Source organism: Bipolaris sorokiniana, assembly GCF_000338995.1.
Source record: "Bipolaris sorokiniana ND90Pr unplaced genomic scaffold COCSAscaffold_13, whole genome shotgun sequence".
NCBI lineage: Eukaryota > Fungi > Ascomycota > Dothideomycetes > Pleosporales > Pleosporaceae > Bipolaris > Bipolaris sorokiniana.
Genome location: NW_006911907.1, coordinates 779,202 through 798,257, shown reverse-complemented (window position 1 = coordinate 798,257; position 19,056 = coordinate 779,202). Strand labels below are relative to the sequence as shown.

General features: G+C 51.6%; 7 protein-coding genes across 7 annotated transcripts; 5 read left to right on the top strand and 2 right to left on the bottom strand.

Annotated features, from left to right (window-relative positions):
* Positions 1-1,126: 1,126 nt before the first annotated feature.
* COCSADRAFT_39744 (uncharacterized protein) lies at positions 1,127-2,797 on the top strand. The gene is made up of 2 exons (XM_007704908.1): positions 1,127-1,750; positions 1,874-2,797. The coding sequence occupies exons 1-2, from the start codon at positions 1,483-1,485 to the stop codon at positions 2,557-2,559; spliced, it is 954 nt and encodes a 317-aa protein (XP_007703098.1). The 5' UTR covers positions 1,127-1,482; the 3' UTR covers positions 2,560-2,797.
* Positions 2,798-3,093: 296 nt separating this feature from the next.
* COCSADRAFT_39743 (uncharacterized protein) lies at positions 3,094-4,881 on the bottom strand. The gene is made up of 2 exons (XM_007704907.1): positions 4,467-4,881; positions 3,094-4,407 (listed from the first exon to the last, which is right to left on the bottom strand). Exons 1-2 carry the CDS (start codon positions 4,714-4,716, stop codon positions 3,557-3,559), a joined length of 1,101 nt encoding a protein of 366 aa, XP_007703097.1. The 5' UTR covers positions 4,717-4,881; the 3' UTR covers positions 3,094-3,556.
* Positions 4,882-5,019: 138 nt separating this feature from the next.
* Positions 5,020-5,754, top strand: COCSADRAFT_39742 (uncharacterized protein). Its single transcript, XM_007704906.1, has 3 exons — positions 5,020-5,080; positions 5,130-5,214; positions 5,271-5,754. Exons 1-3 carry the CDS (start codon positions 5,054-5,056, stop codon positions 5,543-5,545), a joined length of 387 nt encoding a protein of 128 aa, XP_007703096.1. The 5' UTR covers positions 5,020-5,053; the 3' UTR covers positions 5,546-5,754.
* A 2,118-nt stretch (positions 5,755-7,872) lies between these two features.
* On the top strand, positions 7,873-11,342 carry COCSADRAFT_163429 (uncharacterized protein; the record flags this gene model as incomplete). The annotated part of the gene is made up of 3 exons (XM_007705184.1): positions 7,873-8,825; positions 8,874-10,445; positions 10,499-11,342. The coding sequence occupies 3 exons, from the start codon at positions 7,873-7,875 to the stop codon at positions 11,340-11,342; spliced, it is 3,369 nt and encodes a 1,122-aa protein (XP_007703374.1).
* A 980-nt stretch (positions 11,343-12,322) lies between these two features.
* COCSADRAFT_345149 (uncharacterized protein) lies at positions 12,323-13,451 on the top strand (the record flags this gene model as incomplete). The annotated part of the gene is made up of 2 exons (XM_007705183.1): positions 12,323-12,520; positions 12,595-13,451. Exons 1-2 carry the CDS (start codon positions 12,481-12,483, stop codon positions 13,449-13,451), a joined length of 897 nt encoding a protein of 298 aa, XP_007703373.1. The 5' UTR covers positions 12,323-12,480.
* A 526-nt stretch (positions 13,452-13,977) lies between these two features.
* On the top strand, positions 13,978-16,985 carry COCSADRAFT_202377 (uncharacterized protein). Its single transcript, XM_007705182.1, has 4 exons — positions 13,978-14,381; positions 14,431-14,918; positions 14,968-15,846; positions 15,897-16,985. The coding sequence occupies exons 1-4, from the start codon at positions 14,339-14,341 to the stop codon at positions 16,683-16,685; spliced, it is 2,199 nt and encodes a 732-aa protein (XP_007703372.1). The 5' UTR covers positions 13,978-14,338; the 3' UTR covers positions 16,686-16,985.
* Positions 16,986-18,106: 1,121 nt separating this feature from the next.
* Positions 18,107-18,846, bottom strand: COCSADRAFT_39738 (uncharacterized protein). The gene has a single exon (XM_007704905.1). The coding sequence runs from the start codon at positions 18,749-18,751 to the stop codon at positions 18,173-18,175; it is 579 nt and encodes a 192-aa protein (XP_007703095.1). The 5' UTR covers positions 18,752-18,846; the 3' UTR covers positions 18,107-18,172.
* Between the last annotated feature and the right edge of the window lie 210 nt (positions 18,847-19,056).

Sequence of the window (19,056 nt, the reverse complement as noted above, 5' to 3'; positions counted from 1 at the left end):
TCTGGTTTTCTGCTTGCACTTGACTTTTCTTCTCTGGCACTTTGAGAGAAAATTGTATTAGGGTATAGCTAAAGGTTTAGGGTGTGGGCAAAGAGCAGCACTTGAGATTAGGATAGCTCAACGGAGTTGTGATGGAGCTGCTACAGCTGAGCAATGATATCATTGAACATGGCATGAACTCGTGTTTTCATTGCTGTGGAGAAGTTGCGTAATTTTGCAGTCCGCTGTGAATGTCGAGACCTGCCAGTTTGCGAGGATGCCGATAGATGTGTTCGGATGCAGACTGCCTCGTCCTGTTGCGATGACGTTTGGGCCTTGGCACAGGGTCCAGCGCTGCAGGTACGTACCTGTTTGGGTTGAGACGCTAACCATTTCGCCTACGACAACTATGTACGAGTGCTGAACACTCACATTTGTTTCATCAATCCAATGTCAACACTACTCTGAAGCTATACATTCATCACAGCTCCGCTATGGACCAGCATGGCTTTTTCCGCCACCTGACCATCCTATACTACTCTATATAAGTACAGTAGCCATTGCAACGCCTAGGGTACAGCACAAGCGCAGGCCAGGGCATGTTTTCCGAATCTTAATCAAAAGGGCCGATACAAAGCATGCAAACAATTGTGGTTGTTCCGACACATCCCCGATGTGATTTTCGCACTATCACTACCTTATCCGACAGACACCTTGCTCAGCTGGAGTCTCGATTTCGTCATTGCGATAGGATCTTTCACCCTCTCTGCCGAGGCTATTCTGACAAAGTAGTAACGTCGGTGCTGACACTAGCCGGGAAGCTTCACGTGAATTCAGCAACTACGATATGCCGGATTACGAATTGTTGAAACAAACTCGGTGTAACACGCAATCCATATCAGCGTCGCCGGACTGTGGCTTACGTTTCTTCACCGCCTTCAACTTTATCGATAGCAACGCCCTCGGAATGTCATTTCCACCTCAGCCAACTTTCGGCAAGCTACTGCACTTCTAGATCTCCAGCCATACTATATCGAGTACAGATCGCCCAACGGCCTTTACTATACGTGGCAAGGTGATCTCAGCCATGCATCCTGGTCATCAAGGTATTGCCCGAGTTTATTTTTCAGCACTGTAATGCCGGTGACGAGACGGCACAACACGCAATGCCTAACACGTTGATAAACAAAATGGCGGCGAGCCCGCCCTGCGCGTCCACTACCTGCAAAGTTTCTTTTGAATTCTGACTCCGCGTTTTATGTAATGCACCTTGCTCTAGTGGCCATTGTTTCCAGAAGCTGAGAAGCATCCGAGTCACGCCTCAGTCAGAAGCATTACACTGATTGATTGACTGATTAAAAGGTCCCTTGCTTTCTGACATCAGTCGTTATCCTGGCAGGTCGTAATCCGACACATTTTGCAGCATCTAGTACGCTTCAACTGTGTAGGTTGCGCCCAAGTTCCAGCTGAAGATAACTCCTTATCATGGATTCAACACCAACCATGACTGAGGGTCTTCCAACCTCGTCGCTTCTCCGTTTACCTTTCGAGATCCGCCTTATGATCTACGAATATCTATTGCTACCCTCAAAGACACCCTACTCTGGACGCGGAACGTCGGTCGCGAATTTGGTACCCGATTTCCATACCTACTTCTCCGAGGACACGAACAACGACCCGTTCACTTTGAGCGTACGGACAATCGATCCTTGGTTGGGGAGTCAAGGCCTGAAGACATGGAAAAGGAGGAGTGCTTATCATGTAAGGACTGGTAAGTCAGATTGTCCAACCGCTTGGAATTATCTTGAAGATTGAAGGCGCGAGACGCGAGACACGGATGGCTCTCAAATGCTCTGTCAAACAAACAAGACATCTGCTAACTGAACTTTCCAAGGCCCGTTTCTTACAACCACGGCACCAACGACCTACCGCGTCCTTCTCTCGCCCTATACCGCACATCTGCGCCATACGGTTCCCTCCCTAATGTGTATAAACTCGCAAATACACGCCGAAGCGAGCAAAATGCTCTACTCCACATATACGTTTAGTTTCCACATGAGCGTGGAAGCCGTGGTACCCTTCCTATCGGACCTAACACCACGAAGTCGGGCCTCAATCAGACACCTCAGTCTGACGAAAAAAGCACTACCATACGCAAAGGAATTCGATCGTGCAGAATGGGCAGGAATGTGCGCCTATCTGGCCGGCGCAACAGACAATACCCTGGCTACAGGAGGCGGCTCAAGCATACATTTGAGTACGCTCAAGCTTCAAATGATTGCCGGCAAGCCCGACCAAGCCTGGGATTCTATTACGCCTATGAACCCGTCCGACTTTGATACCATGCTGCGCATGAAGAACGAGTGGCTTGGCGGCAGTGGAGATTTCGGTGGCGTGGATCTCGAGTGGGCGGAGCAGGTCATGGCTATCAAGGGCTTGAGGGATATCAAAGTTAAGGCGCTAGTTGAGCGATGCGCGAGACCTGTGAGCGAGAAACAGGCGTTTTGGGTCGCGTTTAGTAAGAGTGTTGCTGAAGGCGGGTTTGGCGAGTGGATGAAGGGACGGATGCTGGAAGTTTGAATGGTTGGGTTGGCATGTATGGATGGATGGGGGATGAGTTTGGTATAGATTACGTTTGACGGGAAGTGCGTGAGGATTAGAAGAAAGGTTATGAAAAGGGTTGGTTGGGTTTTGTGATATCCTAACTGGTTAAAATTGAGAGTTTAGAATTGGCGCGGGCGTATGAATCTGTTTTATGTGTAATCGAATCTGTTGGTGCCGAGGACAATTTGCTAATAAGAAACGCGTGTGATAGTCACAGTCTGTACAGCTGCGCGTGTAATAGCCAATGTGGATGTAGGTAATAAAGAGATGACCAAGTAAAAGGTACTGTTGTTTGATTTCATGACGAAAGTAGAGTTTGTTTCTTAGCGAGTAGAAATCACTTGATATCAAATCAGAGTGGGGGCGACCAGTAAATGTGGTTTTTGTTGGGGAGGCAAGAGTAATCTAGGCATCAATGTATCCAAGTCAGTGTGAGAGAGGTAATTGGTGTGGCATGTGAAGACTTGAGTGGGATAGATGCAGCATCACGGTATACAACACGAACATAGACACCGCAACAGCATTCTCATTTTCTTGTCTAGTAGTTTCTCATCCACATTACTTCATACCCGCACAAAACCAAAAAACGCCCATTTTTCACAATCTGAATATTCTCCTTCCGGGTTTGCCCCCACCTCCCCGCCAATCTATCCGGGTATCATATTTTTTCATGGCAATTGGCCGTCTCAATCTTTCTTTCACCTTCCCCAGACGTTAAAATCCCAACTTAGGTAGAATGAAAAAAAAGAAACCTGAGATAAGGAACCGAAGAACCTAAAAAAAAGGTCTGAAACACAAGATAAAACTCCAGTCCCTCGTATGCCATGAAATGTTGATTTTGATGAGAGAAGAAAAGGAAGAACGGGTGTTTGATAGTAAAGAAAAAGAAAAGTAAGAGAAAAAAAATGTTCAAAACGTGAACCCGTACAACACCCACCCCAAGTTCCCTGTGTAGTAGTTGAAACGAGAAAATCTAAGCAGCAGGGATCCTAGACCGGTCACCACCCTTTACAATCCATTCATCCTTGATGATCTTATCCTGCTCCATATGCATGAGTTTGTACGCAGTACGAATGGTGCCGTCGCTGACTTCGACGGCGAGGCCGATTTCCTTTGGTGACTTGGGCTGGCCCATGAGATGTGAAACCAGGTAGAGACAAGCACCAGCGATAGACAGAGGAGATCGACCGGCTGCGACACCATAGTGAGCGACCTGGTCGGCACACTCTTCGGCCACCATTTGGACCTGGGTGCCCAAAGCCAGCTTGGCACAGGCACGAGGCATGAGGCTGGCGGCGCTGGTGGCAGTGGTACCGCCCTTTTGGTTGAGAAGGTTGACTGTGTCAATGACAGCTCCGTTGCCGGCGACTGATGGACCGCTGTTCTGTGATTTCTGAATAAAAGCTTCGAGAACTTTGAAGGTGCGACCGACTTCCTTCTTGGACACGTTGGTCATTTTGAAGATTTCGCGGAAACTGCGCTGCTGGTCATGCTTTCGACAGGCTATGAAGATACAGCCGGCGATGATGGCATCCTGTGACTTGCCCTTGAACAGCTTCGCGTCGTCCGTCATCTTGTAGAGCATTTTGGCCGTTTCGGCCGTCGGTCTGCTAATGTTCTGACTATCACAGAGCGCTGTGATCTGACCGTAGGCAGCCTGCAGCGCCTTGTTGACCTTGTCGTGGTTGCTCTTGTTGTGAGCCCTGGAAAGATCGCGAACCCTCATGCCACCGTCACCAAAACCGATCTCAGTCTGAAGCTGGGAGCCGTGCAGAAGGGGGTTGGCAGCGTCACCAATACGTGATGGATCATCGTTACCTTGGTCTGAAGACATACAATGTTAGCATGCGCCTCACTGATGCAAGTAAGAGGGCGCCACTTGCCGTCATTAGAGAAGGTTCTCCATTCCGAGCGGGTGTCGATGATTCTGTCGGCGAGGACGCGACCACAGGAGCCGCAGATTGTATCGCCAGCACTGAACTCTTCTACCAGATTGGGAGGGTTCTCTTTGCAGTCGGGGCAGATCAAAGCAACATTCAGGTCCTCTTGCCACTCGTCGTCCTTGACCTGCACGGGCGCCGCTTCGTATACCTCACCAGGCGACAGGAGGCGGCCGTCAGGTGCGTAGGACATGTTTCTTTCTTTCTTTCTTCACGAAGGGGAAGTAGTTCTAGGCTTGTATTCTGGATTCTAGCTATGGGGCTCGCGAGACCGACACTTGGAGACTGCTCTTGGGCACGGGACGCAGGAAACGAGTGTGGTTGCAGAGGGCTGGAGGAACGAAGGTCGGAGAACGGCAATGGAAACCTTATGTCTCGAGCGCGCAGCCCGTTGCCTGCGAGGCTTGGCATTCCGCCCGCGCTAAACCGTCTTGGGTGGCAGGTCAAGCTGCGGTCCACGGTTTTTCCCCAACATCGACCTTCACCTTGTAGCTTCCAATTGCCAGCTCCCCACCCCCGACATATCAACAATGATTGCGCAATCCATCAGGGCCTCGGTAGGCTCCTCTCGCTGGTGGGAATTGGATGTGTACTGACCCGCTGCAGCGTCAGGCGCTCGTCCGCGTCGCCCGGCAGCAACCTGCCTACGTCGCTCGCCGCACCTTCATCACCCCCACCGCCGTCCGATCAGGTGATTCATCCTAGCCGCTCGAAAATCCGACAATACTGACCCAATTGGTGTTGTAGCCGACCTAGTGCAGGACATGTACCTCCGCGAGCTCAAGAACTACAAGGTCCCGCAAGTCAAGGCCTCTGACGCCGAGGGCCAGGTCAAGAAGTTCGCCATCCCCAAGGCCCCCGCATCTCCCGAAGAGACGGACATTGCGAGCGAGCTCAAGGCGTACGAGACACAGACTGTTGAGGTTGAGGGCGCTTCATCTGAGGACGGCGAGGTCCTGCCTCAGGAGGACTGGTTTGAGGAGGAGGACGAGAGCATCACCACCGCCGGTGCTACCCACTAGACGCAGAAGATTGCTGGGTGAAGGACTAGATGTATCAAAATACTAGCGACTGTGTCAATACCACTTGGGCAACAAAAATGCTGAGCCATTGGGTGCATTGTCTAGGAACATGTATATCACGTGACAAGATACGCGGGTGACGATATGGATTGCTTATGTGATAGGCCCCATCTAGATTGATTGATTGTTTGGTTGAGTGAACATAGTAAATTGGTGGAGGGATCAAGGGTAAGTAACAGGACATGGATGGGGTTGCACAGGGGGATTTGAGCATATTGGCTGAATGTAAGTACGTGTACGTGCACATTGTCGGGGGCTGAGTTGCGAATGTGAGCTATTCAGCAGCCATGGTTGTCGGCGGTCAATGGCGGGCATTGATCTACACGCTCATCACTCTTATGATGTAAATATCCCGCAACAATCTCAGCACAGACTGGCATGGTGGCCGCCTCTTTGGTTGTTGAAGGCGGTACTTTTTGTGAGCACCATTGTGTATGACGAAGGCTATGGCAAGAGAAGCAAGTTTGTTGGATGCGTGGCATGCAGGACGCGGAGAGGGTGGCGGGGTGTGGGTTTCGGCATGGGGGATAAGAGTTGCCAAGAGTGAATTGCTTTTGGGAGCGTCGGACTGGTGAGGGACAAGGTCAGTCAGCAAGACGCACGGTAGACAACATGGCAGTAGTAGGTATGCTAGCGGTGGTGGATTGCTGTTTTGATCAACATGCGCGTACGACACGTATGTATGTGTATTTCGCGACTGACTCGACGCAGGCTGTTCCGCGCCGTGCAGCATAGGCCGATTGATCTGCTGCATTACATGTGCATGTCCCAAACAAATTGAGCAAACCACGGCCCCTCAGATAAGCCACGGGATGCAGTGCCGACTGTCTTGTAGGCTCCAATTCCCGATATTGGCGGCTAGTGTGGTCGGAAAGTCGGAGGAATAGGGCGAAAGCGTGGGCCTGAAGGCGGGAATGTTGAATCCAGCAGCGGTGGGCTCTGCCGCATGTGTACACTTACGGCTTTGGCATGCATGGTGCACGACTAGTGGATGTCCATAGTATGGATCAAGGCGGACGCAGACGGACGGTCAGTTGAGGGGTTTGCCCTGGATTGCAGCCAGCCGTATCCGTATCCATATCCATGTACCATTGCCAGCAGTAGTAGCAGCAGCAGCAGCACCAGTGGTACGTAGGCGAAGCAGACGCGCAGGTAAGAGACAGACAAGCGACGCCCGGGGCTGACGCAACGATGTCTTCACACTGAAACCGGGCGATAAGCACGCGGGGGCCACAAGCAGCGTGTCAGGTCAGAGCAGTGGGCAAGGAGATTGTGGTCAAGGCCGCTGCAGAGATTGCAGTGTTCACAGTTCACGTCGCGAAAAAACAAGATGGTTCGGCGGGCCCACTGGGGCCTAGCGAGGAGCGGCGAGCAGTAGGGGCCTGTTAGGGGGCGGGCGCGCATTGGCAGAGTATTGATAATATGTGCAGTCGGTAAATGCATCGATCCATATCTGACACGGCCCATGGCTATAATGCGCTGGACAGCGGCGAAGCGGCAATGGCGTTGACGAGACGACACAGCCAGCGGCCAAGCTGGCCATGGGAACGCGCGAGAACGAGTACGTCAAGCAAACGGCACAGGCACAGGCACAGGCACAGGACGCATCAGTAGACGAATGGCAGATGACACGACTGCGACGAATGCGCCCGTTTTTAATATAGAACCATCGCTCCGACGCGATCTGCCCTGCATCCCTGCTAGCTTGCAAGTGGGCCTGCACCCGCGCGCGCACACCATTGAGGCAATAGAGTAGCAGCACCACCGCCACTCGCAGCAATACTAGCTCAATCAACCTGCTGGCCCCCCCCGTAGCCGTCCTATCTATGTACTAGTGCCAGCAGTCGCAGTCCCAGCTCGGACCAGAACCTCAAACCTGAATCTTCTGCCAGTCCAGTCGCTACTGAACACTCGCCGAATACTGAACACTCGCTGAACTGTCTTTCTGTTTCTCTACTCTCCAACTCCCTGCTGCCCTGCTGCTGCACATCCCCGCTGCCCCCCTCCAATAAGCCTCTGCCTGCCCCCTCCTCCCCGGCCCCTCAGCCTCTACTGTGACGTCGCTCCCGCAACCACTGTCGCTACTCTATTGGAGCCTGCCCAACGGCCTTGTCAACGGCCCGCCTAATACCAGCTTGCCAGCACCACGCCGCTTCCCGTCCGATTACTCCGCCATGAGCCCGTAGCGTGCCCGAGACGCGTACTCGACTTGCATTGAAGAAGGGCTGTCTAGCCACTGCTTCGCTGCGCCCGCTCCCTATTCCGCCATGCCCGTCGCCGTCGCGCAGGCTCCTCGCAGCCACTACTCCATCACCAATGCCCTCCGCGGCAGGAACAGGGCCACTTCCGACGCCGTCCTCCAGCTGCCCCAGGAACCCGAACGCGCCCAACTGCCAAAGGCTGCCTCGTACACATACTTTCCCCAGGTGAAGGATCTCGACAAGGGTTCGCCTGTTGCTGAGCGAAGGAGAGCCTCCGAGGATGATGCCGATCGCTCCAGGAGCGAAGAGAGGACCTCCGAGAGCCACTCAGATGGGTCTAGTCCCTCGTCAGAGGATGCTCCAGAGCTGCCTGACGTGCAGATGCCTCAGCTAAGGCCGACGCCAGCATCCCGCCGCTCCTCAAGGTTTCTGCCCTTCTCCACTAGGAGCCGAGATCCGTCCGCAGAACCAAAGCCAGAACGCGGCCGACCAGAGGCTGTCAAACAGGCAGACTCGCCTTCGCCTTCACCCTCGCGCTCCTTGACAAATCTACGCAGGAAGTCGTGGGTCATTGGCCCGCAACAGTCTAGAGAATCGACGTCACCATCCAAGGATAAGAAACTCAAGAAAAAGGAACCTAGTCCGAAAAAGACACAATCAGCCGTCGAACCGCCCAAGCACAAGACGCAGACGACCACTGAAAGTATCCCAGAGGAGTCCGAGGCAAGAGATACTGTACAGGAGGAAATCCCACCTCCTTTGAGCAAGAAGAACAAGCGCCTCAGCGGCATCTTCACCACAACTGCCAATGCCTCCAACTCGCCCTCAGTGCCCAAGTCATTCTCGACTGAACAGCTCCCGCATTATCCCCAGCATCGAACGCCAGTCAGCCCCACCCACGTCGTTCCTCCGCTACCACGCGACATCTCTGCAGAAAAGCTAAAAGGCATCAAGACTGAACCCCGCAAAAAGGATGAGTTATGGAACGCATTCAGATCCCTCGATGCGGATCTGCGCAAGTATGGCCCCTTTGCTCCAACAACATGACTCAAACTAACAACACATAGGTTCCAATCCAAATCCAGTTCCCTCAAGGCAAACGTGGTTCGAACTTCCCTTCTTCCTTTTCTCCGTCAACATGCCCATCGGCCTGTAGACCAGAAGCTCAGGCCTGAAGATCTCGACCGCCGCGTAAACATTCTCAATGGCTGGTGGACCGGTCTCTTGGAGCTCGTGGCAGGCCCGAACAACCAGTCCATCTCTGGCACAGACCGTCCGGTTATCCTCGAGGGTATCGCTGCAATCATGGAGAGACCCGAGTGGAGACTCTACCCCTCGCCCTTTTGTGCCCTGGCAGACCGCGAAGAACCATTGTCTGCATCTACGACTAGTTCGGGCGCCTCCAGCTCCAGCTCGGCCGACTTCCTCGCAGAATCTGTTCATCACAATGTACGCAACATCTTCACGCAAAACTTGCAGTCGCAAATGGCTTTTGTTGTAGAAAAAATGTCTTTGCGAAACGCTGCTGCAAGTCTGGTCACGTTTTGTGGAAAGACATGTGCATATGCTTTCTGCTTCTGCCCTGGAGTCGCCGATGTTTTGGTGCGTCTGTGGAGCCCGTCTCTCGAAATGATGAGACGGGTAATGGAAGAGTCAGGTGTGTCAAAGTTGGATCGTTTGGACTCGGTATCCGACCGAGTTGCAGCATCTTTCCCACCTATGCTTCTCCCACTCAAGTTACTTTCCCTGAACCGACTCATGCGTCAACTGCACAAGCCCATTTTACCCCCGCTCGCCATGGCCAACATCGACTGGTACGGACTTTGGACAAAGCGCTGGTCTGGCGCCGAGAGCGATCTGTTTTACGTTTTTGTCAAGCACTTCCACATTCTGGTCAGCGATTTCCTACCCCTTGAGCCTACCAATGCGGAGCGCATTTGTGTACCTGGATTGATTATGGTTCATGCCCAGCTTTTGGTTAACTTGGATGCAACCATCAACAGGAATGCTGTACCGCAGCAACAGCAGCAGCTGCCGGAGGATACATCGGCAATTACCTTTGACGATGTCCTGGAACCTGATGCTTCTGCCTCGAACCTCGCTCTTCCACCAGCAAACGCCACCCGCATGATGCAGGAAAACCGAATCATAATGTTGATACGCGATTTCCTTTCCGAGCGAAATGCCCATCTTCACATTGCCAGGAAGATGTTTGCTGAGAGTTTTGCTCGTCTTCTGCAGGCACAAGCACGCAAGATTTCAATTTACAACAACAGTGCCTGCTATACCCTCTGCGACTTTCTTGAAGAGGCTCTTGTCATCCTCGTTCGCTACGAGCAACACGACAGCGATCACCATACGATCATGGACTGGCCTTTCTGGCTAACCGTGTTCAAAGCCATGGCTGCTAGTCACAACACCGCTACCGAGATTAGGCTGTACGCCTTCCTCTATAGCAGTTGGGCAACTCTGACCTCGGACGACCAACGAAAAGAAGGGCTTTGCCTCCAGTTCCTTCTGGAACCCGAATTTTTCGAAAGCCGTTTCAACCACTGGTGTCCTATGGTGCGCGCCTACTTTATGCGGCTGATCTGCTGGCGAGTCGCTCGATTCGATGGCATTGACACCGAAGTCGAAGTGTGAGTATAAAGCGACTTCTTCACCATTACACTGTATACTGACATATTTGTAGAGCGATCAAACGCGCTTTGAGTGACCGTCTCCGGTCAATCTGGTCTCACTACCTTTGGCTTCAAGAAGAGGCTGAGCGTAAACAGACTATTTACCCGTCGACACAGGCTTGCAACCCTGCACCAGGCCGACGCTTTCTCATCATACGTAATGATAATCCTATTGTGACCAATAGTGGTCCTTTTCTCACATTCGACGGTGTGGTCCAAAATCCCCATCAGCGAAAGCCCTCTCTTCCAGCTCCCTTGATTTCGGAAGCCGAGCTTCGACCAACACCTCCTCCACCAACAGACTCGCCCGATCTTCCGGAAGAGGATTCAGGCAAAGGTAGATGGAATATTTTGCGTAGCCTCATGGGAGGAAGTTCGAAACAGAATGCTAAATCAAAGAGTCCCGGGCCCGCTAAAGACAGGGAGAACGCCAGTAAGACCACTGGCGCTAATTCGGCCAACGAAGCATCTTCTAGTCCTGCGGCTGCCGAAACCCCAGCACCGGCACCACTGCCGGTTACCCATCGGTCATACCATTTCCGCTTCTCTCTAGAATGGGTTGACAAGCGCTTCGGTGCATACCAACCTATGCGCCTCCAGCCTCCACGACTCCCACTTCCAGCACAGAACCTCTTGATGCAGAAGGGCATCAACCTCGAACCCGTCCTTAGCACACCGCCCGTTGGTGCTGCTGTGACGTCAAGTACCTATGCCGGACGTGCGCTTGCGGAATGGACCTTCATCAGCCATGAGTGCCAGAATTTCTTTGATAGGAGGAAGAATGAAGGCGTGCCGACGAACAGACAAGTTGAGACACCCACGTTGAACGTGGAGGCTTTCCGACGACCCGGCTAAGATGTACTTGGAGATTCCCAAGGCAAACGCCTTTGACTCAACAAACTCGTACATATGTATTTCCACGACATGCGCAAGTTTTTTATGGACATTGTCGACAGGCTTGACATGCTCCCACACAAAGCACTTTTTCCCAACATTTTGGCGATTGCATACGGACGCTCAGCGCGAGCCATCCTTCAGCGGCATTCTTTTTCACAAACACTGGGCAAAGTTTTTATTCCTTCATTTTCTGCTTATCTTGTTTTGTTTAGACATTTGGCATGCATGGCAGCGCGCACTTTCTTGCATGGCCTCGACATCATTCTTCATTATTCATCATTATTTCTCTCCTTTTGGCCTAAGAGAAGTTGGAACGCAGGGGCTTGTTTCTTTCAAAAACATATACAGTATGCCAATTTTGTTGCTAGGGCGTGAGATATAAGCCTGTTTCTTTATGAGCGAAAATATAGAGTTATGAATTTGAATTATTTATTAGTTTTTTTTTCTTAACGTATGAGGCAAGATGAGTTTTTCTTTAGTCTGCTTAATGCTCGATGTTGTGCTCACAGGGATGGGCTTAATTTTGAACGTCTTGCATATTTTTCGGTCCATTACGATTAGCTTGTACTATGCATTTGTGTTTGGTGGACGTGTCTGTGTAAATGAGATTCATTGTTGGGTAATGAAGTGATAAGATAATATTCTCTTAAGATACATTCTCTAAACACTGAGAGGCCTATGTGTACACGGACAGTGAATAAGAGAGCTAAGTAGTATACACAACTACCCTACCGCGACTGCCTTGACTGGGCACTGTCAACACTGTCTTGGCGTTTGTTGTTTACCAGACGCATTCGTCTTACTAAACAAGCAAGAGCAGTAAGAACCAGTCACCAAACACAGAACAAACACTCGCAGGCCTCGACCTCCAAAATACGATGGTAGGCTTCGCTCTCATTGGCCACTAGCCGTTTGCAAGGTGCAAGGGCTAGTCTTCTGCTCATTTCACTGAGGTACTGTTTACTGTCGTCTGCTCTGCAAGGTTTCTCTCACCTCATCACACTACGCTCCTTCAACTTCGTGATTGACACTACAGTCTCTACTGTCCATAATTGTTCTTTCTCACGCCATACTAAAGACCAATCTCGCTACAAACATGCACGCCATGCGCACCATTGCCTTGTTCGCAGTTTCTGGTAGGTACCTTTGCACTTGTTTATGCTTGGAAAGTGTGCCTGCGGCGTCTCGTAAAAGACTGACACACAGATAGCAATCGCTGCTTTTCAGACTGGCCTGGAGGGGTATATCGTGGAGCTCACCCCGCTCGAAGCAGTGGCTGCTCGTGATGAAGGCTGTAGCAAGTTACCCAAGCTCTGCACAGATACGGTGCTGCTCCACAGTGGCCAGACGATTCTCACCTATCTGTGCCCCGAGACTCAGGGCCCGACTACCACTGTCACTATCACCTCAACTACTACTCGTACGGTGACTGGCAGCGCCACCCATGCGCCATCTTCTAGTCAGACCGGGCTTCATGTCTCTGCTTGCGATGAACTTACCACGACTACGACAATCCAGTCAACGACGCAAGTCACGGTTACAGAGAAGGTCGTCAGAGCTAGCACCGCTACCACCCCTTCAATCCTCCCGCCACCGGCTATCATCACTGCTACCTTTACAGCAATCCCGCTCTCTGAGCTTAAACCACCTTTCCCCATCAAGCCAACGTGGTCTGAGTTCAAGAATGCTTCTACCACGAGTTCTCCAACAGCTACCGGGGCGAGGGCACCTCCAGTCTTCAACTTGACCTCACCCGTCTTCAACTTCACCTCTTTCGACTTGGTTCCCACGCACGCACCCACTAACTTGTCTTCGAATGTCTACATCTCCTCAACTTCCCTTGCTGTTTCGGCCGCCTGCTATCCACATTCAGCCATTAACAGCACCTCATCTGGTATTGGATATAAATTTCCTAGTTTGAATGTCATCAGGCAGGCCGAGTCTACTACGACTGTCACCACCACTGCCTCTGGCATCATGACGATTGAGACAGGCATAGCTGATGAGAATGGCGTTTCTTTCGTTGCGCTATTCCTGGGTATGGTGGCTACTGCTCTCATGTTCTGAGCAGCATATGTCTGTTGTCCCCAGCAACTCGGCAGCCAAATTTTCGCTCAGGACAAGGTCGAGAACAGATGTGACGGGTTCAGGGCTGAATGTATCACGGAATTATGGGTATCATGGTTTGTAATATAATACAGCCCTACGAGGGATTCTGTAGGAATCAAAATGGACAGTGAAAGTAAGCAAAAAAGTCCCAGGCGCCCGTTATAGTTCCAAGCGGAGAGCTTCGTGTGATTATGCTTGTTGTTCCAGCAGCCGTACTTTCACATCAGGTAACTTGCCCCAAGAGCAAGACTACGTGGGTTAGTTGATCTACAAATATTGTTATTGACATACCACGAGGGCTGGGAGTTAAAGCTGAATGCGGTACGAATCACCCCGCGCACTGTAGTTGTAGTATGGTCATAGCTTTGTAGCAAGGGTTGTGGAACCGAAGTTGCGGACTCGCGATCCAATCACGGGACAAGCGCGCCGCAACCACGACGAACACCAAAGCCGTTCTCTCACGCGGTTTCACGACTGTTTACAGACATAATAGAACAGAGCACCCCGCAGTCTGATTGTGCTCTTCAACTGACGTTTGCCACCAATCGCGGACATTGCCTTCACGCAGCATCATCTTCTGCTACGAAAACACGCCCACTGACGAAGTCTATAGTCGCTGTCACCTCTCACATACCGCCTTTTGAGAGCACAGCGCAGCGTGCTCTATCCAAGATTGATTACAGCTTAGCCTAATAGCGCATCCTACTTCTACGAGAAACACCATTGCGATTTCGCAACCCTCCCCAGCGGATAAACGTCGAGTTGCTTAACCTCGAGTTTTGTTTGTGATTGCCACAGGCTTGCATTGAAAGTTTTAACCAAGCACAAACAGCGGCTCAGACAAGATGGCTGTTAAGAAGTCAGGCAGGGCCCAGGCGAGGGAAGAGGGTACAACGCCTGTGTACTTTGAATCGATACGACGGCTAACAGATCATAGGGCTGGAGCGGACAGACAACAACATGGATCTCACGACGTGGCCGCAAGTTGGCATGATCAACCAGAAAAACTATTACACCGAGTTCCTGAAAAGAGACGAGCAGTTTCTTGCAGTGCGATATCCGAAAGACGAGGAGAGAGCCCGCATAGTCCAAGAAGCGCGGGACAAGGATCGCGCACGCGCGCTGGGTGTGCCAGCAGCGGAAGGAGCGACACCACAAGCTGCAGACGAGACAATGGAAGATGCCGAGGCCTCATTTGCATCGAGGACTGACATCTCGAAGCTCATTGTAATACACCCTGGTAGTCAGAACCTGAGGATAGGGCTTGGATCAGATGCGTTGCCCAAGACTGTGCCCATGGTCATTGCGCGGAAATGGAAAGAGAGCGAAGACGAGGAGGATGACGGAGAACCCTGTCCTAAGAGGATCAAGGTCGATACATCTGAATCCACAGATGCGCAACCAGAGAAGTGGTTTGGAGAAGACGTGAGTTACCCGATGGGCCTTGTTCTGCATTTACTAATATGCAATACAGTTTGCCGATCAGTACATGACCATGTCGACTGAACTCAGGACGCGCATGCGCGCTAACAAGCGACGAGTACTTCCCAATTCCAAGGACCTAGTCCAAAACTACAACAAAAAGTCACCCCCAGACATCATCTCGGAGCACAACGACATCAACCGCATTGAGTGGACAGAGATACCAGCAGACCCAACCAAGGCTCCGGATTTCTTCACTGGAAACGAGGCACTACGAATTCCAGAGAAGTCGAACCCAAGATACAAGCTGTTCTGGCCCATACGGAATGGCACGTTCAACGAGAAAGACTACCGCGATCGCAATCAAATCTACCACGACATTTCCAAGATATTCGAAGAAGCCTTCCGGAGCCAACTGGGGATTACAAAGCTGAAGGACCTTGTTAACTACAAGTGTGTGTTCATTATCCCAGATCTCTACGAACGACAGTACGTGACCATGATTCTCGATATCCTGATGCGAGACCTTGGCCTTGGAAAGGTCTGCCTGCAGCAAGAGTCTCTCTCGGCTACATTCGGCGCGGGCTACGGTGTTGCATGTGTGGTCGATATTGGTGCGCAGAAGACGTCGATTTGCTGTGTCGATGAAGGGCTGTGTGCTGAGGAGTCACGCGTCAACTTGAAGATGGGCGGTGCCGACGTGACGGAGACGTTCATCAAGATGATGCTGTACGGCCATTTCCCGTATGCGGATATGAACCTGAAACGGAGATACGACTGGCTGCTTGCTGAAGAGCTAAAGCAAAAGTTCTGTTCTATGGATGAGGGTGCTGTCACGGTGCAGACTTGGGACTTTCATCTCCGAGCTTGGAACCAGGACACACGCAAGTATACGTTCAAGACATACGATGAGACTATGCTCTCGGTAATGGTAAGTAACAAATGTATAGTAGGCACGGTACGTTTGCTGATTATACATAGGGTTTCTTCAAACCATCAATATTCGACAACTCTCGGAAACTCGAGAACCGACGAAAAGTGGTGCCCCGTTCGGTAGATCTATACGACGGGTCGCCAAACGACCCCATGTCCCAGGCACAAATTGCCGTCATCGAAGCTGCAGCAGGCAAGCCCGTCGTTCCGATCAGCAACGGCGCACTGGAAGCAGTAAACACCACCGCCCCGGTATCAACACCTCAACGCCCACAAGCAAACGCCCTAAGTCTGCTCAACCGGCTAAATGAGGGCGAAAACACGCCGCGGTCCTCCGTGGCAGGCTCCCCCGGCCCCGAAGGCGCCAACACACCCAATCCCGACCGCGACACGCCCATGGGCGACGGTGATGGCCCCCCGTTACTCGTCCGCGACCCGATTGACGAGAAGACTAAAGTAGCCGAAGCCCGCGACGCCATCCTCCCCATCCAAGCCCTCGATCACGCTATCCTCGAGTCGCTCGCGCACGGCGCCCGCGGCGACGACCGCAAACTCCGCGACTTCTTCGGCGGCATCATGCTCGTCGGCGGCGCCTCAAAGACGCCAGGGCTCCGCGAGTTTCTGGAGATGCGGCTCCGTGAGTTACGGCCAGGGTATGGTAAGGAAATTCTTGTGGGGCCTCCACCCCGTGATTTTGATCCTCAGGTTGTGGTGTGGAAGGGGGGAAGCGTGTTTGGGCGGCTGAGTAGTCATGGGAACGATGGGTGGATTAGTCGGTATGAGTATGATATGCTTGGGGCGAGGCTGTTGAATACCAAGTGTATGTTTGCGTGGTGAGGGAGGGGATGGAGGACGTTTAGTTCTTTTTTCTTCTTCTCATAAGTAGGGGAAGGGGAAGAAGGGTATCGGGATGGAGTTTTTTTTGGTACATGGGAATGGTATACGAGTGTCTATGTGATTTGTTTTGTTTGTTTGTTTGTCGTCGGGCAATACATGGCCAATTGCGTGGAGAGACCAAAGTTGTACGTGTAGAGCGAGAATGTGCAAAAAGAAACCCTCCCCCCCCCCTACTTTTATTGCTGATAGTATGCTTGGATTATCATAAACACGTTCTTCATCCCTAGGTCCCCCTCCCCCCCTTTCTTTCGCCCAAGCAAATAGACTTGCGACCGTATGAGTACGTTACCATTACTCAGGACATCTACCTCTACATGAGGTGATTGTTGTTGTGGGGTGGAAAAAAACAAGTCCGTACGTGTGCCTTGTTTACCTGCGGGAAATAGGAAAGAGGGAATTACTCGTGTAAGTAAACATGGTATCTGACCAGGGGGAAGGTGGGGTCCCCGGTGGCCCGGTCAGCGACTTGGGTTTATCGGATGATAGCTAAGGTAGATCGACTCGTATTTGCGCAAAAACATCTCATCATTTTTTACAAGTAAGTATTTTTTTGTCCTCAGGGTAATGATGCGCCATGGGAGGAAGTTTTGAGATATCTTTTTTCGGTTAGTTTCCGACATGGCCTAAATTTGGGTTTGTTCAGGGAAGAGGTGTGTTATGTATGATGAATTGTCGGTGTGAAGTACGTATTGAGACATTCGTGTAAGTAATGTGGTACACCTGCAAAGCGCAGACTGGCGTCTTTAACGTTGCATGAGAAATAGGTTTCCATGAGACGGAAAACAATGTAACTTGTTTGGTTTCTTGTTGTACTACATATGTTTCAGGACAAAAGTACGCAGATACGAAGGGCAAAGGTGATGATGCCGCGCGCTCCGGACCTTCGGGGCGTAAGTAGTGGAGTATCTTGTCCTTCGGTAGCCGCGTTGTCGGATCATTTCAAGGCAAAAGATTTGTCAGCATGTGCAACAACGAATGATACAAGAGTGGAGCTGGTGGACTCTCGGCGCCAGATCAGATTATGGAAGATGGCGATGACGGGAAGGATGATGATGGTCACGCATGTAATGCAAGTAAGCCATCGAGATTCGACATCGCGTGCATGCAAAGCATTTTGTTGTCTAGATTGGGTTGGAGGAAAGGCAATCAGACGTCGAGATTGTTTCGGACAAACCGCGGAGGTTATACGCATGCGGGTAGTAAGTGTATTATACGTAAGCGTGCTTGGAGCTCCGGTGGGGCCGCTTGCCATGGTAATCACTCGCCACTATACGCTGAACTTGATTTGCCTCTCTTTCGCTATGGGTGTAGTCAGTTGTGATTGCAGGAGAGGATCAAGGCGATGCGTCGTGAGTGCGTGGAGCTCGCTCAGTCATCAAAGGGCGGCAGATATGGAGAGATATTGTATTGGGCGTAAGTAATAGAGGTTATTGCTTGAGCCCAATCTCGGCAGCCTTTTGATTACAAAACTCGGCCATCTCGATATCCTTTGTACTAAGTCCGTTGGGAGAGTGAGTGGTCCATTCAATGGTGACATGATTATAGAGATTAGACCAGGAGGGATGGTGGTTCTTGGCCTTGCATTCATCTGCGATGAGGGACATGAAGCGCCAGGCTTTGGTAAAAGAAGAAAAAGTAAATTGACGCACGACGCCTTTCCGGGAGCCGGTGAGTTGCCAGTCAGGAAAGAGCTTTAATGCTCGATGGGGCAGGTCAGCGGGCTGGTCGGCAGAGAAGATTATGTCATGTGGTGGTGGTGGAGGTGGGCGAGCATGGGACGTGTAAGTTGCACAGGGCAATAACGCTGTACCTTGGGCCGGCAGTAGGAGCAAGGACGTTGTTGTGCGACGACTGCGGATGTGGGGCAAGAGTGGCTGGTAAAGTAATAGCAGCCGTATGCTGGAGCAGTACTTGGCCTTTGAATTAGAGGGAGTGAGTGCACGCCAAGGTGTGGTAGTGGTGAGAAGTGACGGGACCGCCCGAACCAGGCGGGCAGAGGGAGCCATGCAGGCTAGAGGGCTCGGGTGAGTATGGGTGAGAGGCGAGAGTGTCGAGGACAGACGAGGCGGAGGGAGCGCTTTGGTTGCTGCATTCAGGCCAGACGGGAGCGTCGGATGTGGAAACTCTTGTGGCCCGGATGAAGTAATCAGACATTGGGACGCGCTAGGCCCAAAGCGGTACGTACTTGTGGCATAGACTGCGGGTGCTGGGCGGTTACCGAATAGTCGGAGAATTGGTCAGCGATTGATTGAACAGGTCGAGCGGCTCGATAACTCTGTCTGTATAGCCTCAGTGTCTGCATCCTTAGCCA